Source organism: Cervus elaphus, chromosome 9 (assembly GCF_910594005.1).
Source record: "Cervus elaphus chromosome 9, mCerEla1.1, whole genome shotgun sequence".
In the NCBI taxonomy this organism is placed as follows: Eukaryota; Metazoa; Chordata; class Mammalia; order Artiodactyla; family Cervidae; genus Cervus; species Cervus elaphus.
In genome coordinates this window covers 51984150-51990809 of record NC_057823.1, presented here as the reverse complement: position 1 = coordinate 51990809, position 6660 = coordinate 51984150, and the positions used below count along the sequence as shown (strand labels likewise).

Below are 6660 nucleotides of genomic sequence, written 5' to 3'. Positions count from 1 at the left end.
AAACCTAGACAGCATATTAAAAAGCAGAGACATCACTTTGCTGACAAAGGTCCATACAGTCAAACTATGATTTTTCCAGTAGTCATGTATGGACATGAGAATTGGACCATAAAGGCTAAGTGCCGAAGAATTGATGCTTTAAAACTGTGGTGCTGGAGAAGACTCTTGAGAGTCCCTTGGACTGCAAGATCAAAGCAGTCAATTCAGAGGAAAATCAACCCTGAATTTTAATTGGAAGGACTGAGGCTGAAGCTCCAATACTTTGGCCATCTGATGGGAAGAGCAGACTCATGGGAAAATAACCCAACGCTGGGAATGAAAGAAGGCAAAAGAAGGGGGCTGCAGCAGGTGAAATGGGTAGATAGCATCATTGTTCATGAATTTGAGCAAACTTCAGAGATAGTGGAGGGCAGCAGAGCCTGGTGTGCTGCAGACCATGGAGTAGCAGAGTTGGACATGACTTACTGACTGAACAATCCTAAACCAGGGAAAAAGGGCTTGACATTCTTGCCTGCTGAACAAACAGCTCTGGGGAGGAAGATGGTGTTTTACTGGTTTATGGAGTATGATTAATTCAAGGAACCTGGAAGGTAATTTATCAACTCGAGGCTAGAAGAGGCATGGACAGAGTATAAAACCAAAATATTAATCTGTATTATTATTTATAATCTGTAGATGCTGTCTGGATGGTGGTGATGATGGTCTGATTGGAAAACAGTGTCACAGAAAGAAAGGCTATTGTTTGCCAGTGATAAGACATTGCAATGGAATCATCAGAGGTCCAGAGTTTTAAAATACTACAGAAATTCATGTACTGCTCAGTTCAGTCGTGTCCAACTCTTTGCGACCCCATTAACCGCAGCACACCAGGCCTCCCTGTCCATCACCAACTCCTGGAGTCCACCCAAACCCATGTCCATTGTGTTGGTGATGCCACCCAAACATCTCATCCTGTCATCCCCTTCTCCTGCACTGTCTTCCCCAGCATCAGGGTCTTTTCCAATGAGTCAGCTCTTAGCATCAGGTGGACAAAGTACTGGAGTTTCAGGTTCAACATCAGTCCTTCCAATGAACACCCAGGACTGATCTCCTTGCAGTCCAAGGGACTCTCTTCTCCAACACCACAGGCACCAATAATTCTAACTTGAGATGGAAGGTGAAGTAGGATGCAGGAATCAGGAGAGGATGGTTATGAAAGCACAGGATGGTTATGAACAGGCTCTCACTCTTGTTTTCATCAAATGTAAAAATGTGTGAATCTTCTGTCTCAAACACTCCATGTATAGATGAAATTGGAAAGATGTAAAGATAAGGATACTCATAGCTGTTAAGTCAAAATGGAAAAGCCTATCAATAGGGAATTGGTTAAATGAATTATGGTTAACAGAATAAGATGTTATTTTTAAATGGCTAGGATAGTGTATTTTGTGTATGAAAACAAAAACTGACCTGACTTATAAAGGTCAAATTTGTAGAAAGTTAAGTATAAACAGGCAAAGGTTTTTTAAAAAAAAGGGTGATCAGCCCAGGTGGGATGCATGAGACAAGTGCTCGGGCCTGGTGCACTGGGAAGACCCAGAGGAATCGGGTGGAGAGGGAGGTGGGAGGGGGGATCGGGATGGGGAATACGTGTAACTCTATGGCTGATTCATATCAATGTATGACAAAACCCACTGAAATGTTGTTAAGTAATTAGCCTCCAACTAATAAAAAAAAAAAAATTAAAAAAGGGTGATATGCACCTACAGATGTGCAGAATATAAGGGCAGAGGAAATTCCTCTTTTGCAGTTTCAAGCCCTTCCTTGCTGGTTTTGCACAGCTTAGCTACTTACCATGAAATGGATCAGAGACACAACTTGTGCTTGTGAGCAGAATTAGCCACAATTATTGAGTTAGGTTTTCACTAGTTTTTATCATCTACTATATTAACAACCATTTAAACTCCAACTCCTTTCCACAAGTTTTTTATCCCAGAGCAGATTAAGTGCACACACACAGCATAAATTGGTGTCTTCCCGAAACAAGTGGAGGGGGAGGTATACATATAAAGACGACTTGGCAGTTGCCAAGGAAGTAGCTGATGAAAATGATTTAACAACCCTGGCAGAACAGAGCAAATAGGAATTGGTCCTACTTTTGACAGTCAGGTGCAATGAGTGAAACTGGAGTATTCTGTCCTTGTCAAATGTAGGACACTCCTGTTGCTCTTGGTATATTCCATTTGGATCAGGTAATCAAACCTGTATACAAACGGTGCAATATATAAAGCACAATAAGATGGTTCAAAGATCATTAAACCTGTATTTAATGGCTACAATTTTTACTCTAAGTTTCTTACTGGTGTGAACACCATTTGTTTTTTCTCTACTAATACATAAGACTGCCCCACCCTTCCTCTGAATGTTCATGTTCCCTATTGCACATTTGGCTTTACAGAATTCTTAAAATGTATGGAAATTAGAAGGCCAGGGTTAAAGGCTTTAATAAATGTCAGTACAGCCTTTTAAAAATTAATCACAGATTATCTAACAGTTCTCATGTGTAATTTTCTTCAACCTATTATCTCCTGATATCCTCATATTTTTTCCTAATAGCTAGTACCTTAATTGAGCTCTAGCTTCTATCAACTACAGTTAGTAATTCAGCAAGTTATATCTGGAGTGAACAGTATCTACTTCCAATTTTCCATTCACTTAAAACTTCAGTAAATTAGCTGCTTATTTTATTAATGTCCCAAGCTAAAGGGTTCATCACAGAATGCAGTAATGAAGGCTCTGAAATGGGTGTCTCCCACTTATAAATTTAAAAAATGCTTCATGAGGGATCCCAAATATTCTTTTTCAACATTTCCCTTACCTTTAGTACAGCAGCAAAACCTTCAAGCAATAGTATCTAAATCAGGCATCTGACCACAAGTGCCTAGCAATACACTTCAGCTAAAGGTAAATCAATCATTCTCTAAAGGGTGGACTCTATCCTTGACATCACCATCACCTGGGTAATTTTTGGAAAAATGCAAATTATTAAAATCAACCCTACACTCAGTAAATCAGAAATTCTAGGAACAGGGCCCAGTAATGTTTAAAATGAAGTTTCCAGGTAATTCTGATACATGCTAACATCTGAGAATTAGTCTTAATTCACAGAAGCATTTTGTTTGTATACCATGTCTCACACCTGACATGCAAAGGCTGTGCATCAGATTGGAGAAGCACTTTAACTCCAGCTTAACAAACAGCTTACCTCAGGGTCCTGGTTGGAGAAAACCTCAAATGTATTACCACCCAACAGTTGATCTTTAGGCTATCCTAGGCCATATTCCATGGAAGCCAATACAGAAGAGTACAGAGCTGCTCACTCCTAGCCTTAGCATGTATTATCCTAACCAAACTGTGTATACCAATTTTGTCTGATTTAAAAATATAATATGCAGCATTCCTCTACAGATTTCCACCACACACAAGCCTCCTCCATCACAATTTTTACTCATGTCATCTTCCAGTTCAAAGCCACTAAAAGTACACTGTGAACAGTCAGGCAAAAAAAAGTGTATTCTTCCACTTTTATAACCTAACGCTGCCATACTACTTAATAGTGTGTATGTCCTTTTCACCCTAAACTGAGAGTCCCTCAGTCATGTCCAACTCAGTCCATGTTGTGACCCCACGGACTATACATCCATGGAATTCTCCAGGCCAGAACACCGCAGTGGGTAGAGCTGTTCCCTTCTCCAGGGGATCTTCCCAACCCAGGGACTGAATCCCAGTCTCCCACATTGCAGGCAGATTCTTTATCAGCTGAGCCACCAGAGAAGCCCAAGAATACTGGAGTGGGTAGCCTATCCCCTCTCCAATGGATCTTCCTGACCCAGGAATCAAATCACACTGCAGGTGTATTCTTTAACCAGCTGAGCTACCACGGAAGCCCTTTTACCCTAAGAAAAAGGGGTAAAAGAATTCAAAGGCTGGATATAAGCTTTAAAAGTTCCTTATAATCTATACCATATAAAAATCTCTAGAAGTACTTATTTGGTACTCAATAGCCAGAAATTCACATTCCTCATTTACAATTCTAAACAAAATTATTGGGTTGATAAGATCTTATGGAAAAACCTGAACGAACTTTTTGGACAACCAAGTGTTTTTAGGATACACATTACTACAGCTAGCCAACTTAAGCCTTACCAGAGTCATTCTCATAGGCCATATTTATTAGCAATGATAAAATAAAATTGTAAAACAAACATCAAGTTTCCTTCACTCAGGATTAACGTCTATTTTAAACTAAAAACTAAAATGGCGGTGGGAAAATTTTCTACTTTATAGTTGGTTAAGTGAAAAACATTCCTGTTAAATAAAGGTTTGTCATAATCTGGGATATAGCTGTTACAGGTTTATTCATCATTAGCAATTTATGAGAATTTCTACTTTCCAAACCCTAGCAAATGAAGATATTAAACATTCTTTTCTACACCTTGGTATATCTAACAAAGTAGGTAGGACCTATGAAGAAAAGTTGACAAAAAACAAGGGATTCCATTGTACACAAAATGCTCTGTATAGCTACTGTTAGTTAAACAGTTGGAATTAAAAGTTGGTAATTAGTAAAGGTCAAAATTAAACTGAAGTAAACTGGCAAGGATTTTTTGTGCATGTTACATTAAAGTGTCATTTTCCCCTCAGTGGTAGATCATAAAATTTCTTCCATTTGATAACATCCTTTAATAGAGCTAAGTGGTTCAAATCCCTTAAATTCTTTTTAAATTAAAAATTTGCTTGACAATAATCTTTTAAATCAATTATCTCAACATATTTTGAAAGGCTGATAGAACTAATTCTTGTTATTCCATGTAATTTCCAAGTTTATTGTTAACACTTTAGACATGTCTAAACATGAGCTTTTGTCGTTTGTCACCCTTAGCATTTTGAACTCCTAAGGTCTGAAAAAACTGTAACTAGTCCAATTTTTAGTTATGTAACAGGAACAAGAAATCCACCAGCACCAAAAGCTTTAAAACTCAGATTTTTAGTAGTAGTTTTTAGAACACTCTAGATTAAAAATGGAATAATTTGTTAAAGCATGCAAGAAAGTGTAACAGTAAATAAAAACCACAACTGTGACAAATATATTGGTTAACACCTCAAACATGTATAACCAATGAACATGGCCTAAGTTTTTGTTTTTTATTGGTACTCACTTAAGAAACTTGAATCCACAGATATAAGCAGTATATAACCAGAAAGTTACAAGTAAACACAGATTATACATGCAAATTTCTGTTCACAAAGGTCACATATGCAAGTATATGAATTAGAAGCGTGCGTCTAAGATTATGGCCAAAGTGTTTTTAAAATGCAGAAATGTAAAATTACATCTTGAAAATACAAAGAGATGGTCTACACACTTCAAAAATCAAATGTTGCTTATACCAGATGATGTATGACAGCTACAGGATTCAAGTGACAAGCAATAAGGTCTCAAGAAATTAATACTGGTCAAAGAGAAGGGGAATATTTTTACATTTCACTGAAAATACATTGACTTCTAGAATATGAAATCTAGCAGGAACTTGGGGAAAAAATTACAAAATCTAAAGCCAATTACTTAATATTTCTTATTACCTAAACAACAACATGACATTGAAAGAAAACTGCACCTGCATTTTAATTACCAATCTCACATTAGTGAAGTTCTCCAAAAATGAAACAAAACCAAAAATGCTTCAAACTCCAAATGAAAAGTCTGCAAGGCTCAGATTAAAATGTGGAATGTTTCAGATGAAAGTAATAAAAATACAATTGGTTTTGTTCTTTATTGAATGGAATCAAAAGTTTTGACATATCTTTGAAGCTTGGAACTACTCAATTTCATCTCTCTGAATGCTTCTACATATCCTTCTTAGTGGTGCAAGTGTCTTTAGCATACGAAGTCAGTCTCTACAAAGTATTTCTGTCTGTTACCATTTTGATAAAACAAAAACAATTCTTCATTAACTTAACCGTATATGTATTTTTGCTATAACACTTAACACATGAACAGACATCTATTATCTATTATTTTTCCACTAAAACAAAAGAGTACAATAGTTTTCTTCTAACTATCAGTATTGTATTTAAAAAAGGTTAACATTTAAAAACAAAGAACCATTATTTTCTTTGAAATCATTAAGCTTCTTGCACATCTCAAACTTCCTTCTTCTGCCTGCGTTCCTCTGCCAATTTATTCAGAAATTTCTGAAAAGAAAAGAAAAAGTTACAAGGATTAAGTCACCTTAGTGAAACATAACAAATGGATTAACTACAAAACAAAATATTCTAATTGAAGTTTAGGGACCTCAGTCTAATTTAACTATAACCTTGTCAATATTTGTACGATCCAGTTATTCTTATCAAGCAGGTATAAAACTAAACTGGACACCACAGTAAGGCATGGGAAAAGAAACAGTAAAATATGAAAAAGTTACTTCAATGTGCAATTAAGACTAACTTACAAAGATGAGAAAACAAAGACCAAAATACGCACATAGAATAACTGCTGCTACCCCCCAAGATTAAGATTAGTTAAATGACATGTATTTAATTCAATGCCCCTTCTTCTAAGACAAAAGGACAAAATATTATTAAATTCCTGCTACCACTGAAAATAACCACTGTCCTTAA

General features: G+C 36.6%; 1 protein-coding gene across 6 annotated transcripts in view; it reads right to left on the bottom strand.

The window, feature by feature from the left end:
- Positions 1 to 5170: 5170 nt before the first annotated feature.
- Positions 5171 to 6660, bottom strand: part of MATR3 (matrin 3) — a 38651-nt gene continuing 37161 nt past the window's right edge. For all 6 annotated transcript variants that reach the window (XM_043912910.1, XM_043912909.1, XM_043912914.1 and 3 more), the window contains one exon: positions 5171 to 6234. In XM_043912910.1, the coding sequence (XP_043768845.1) occupies positions 6184 to 6234 (51 nt within the window). In that variant the 3' untranslated portion in view covers positions 5171 to 6183. The remainder of the gene's footprint in view (positions 6235 to 6660) is intronic.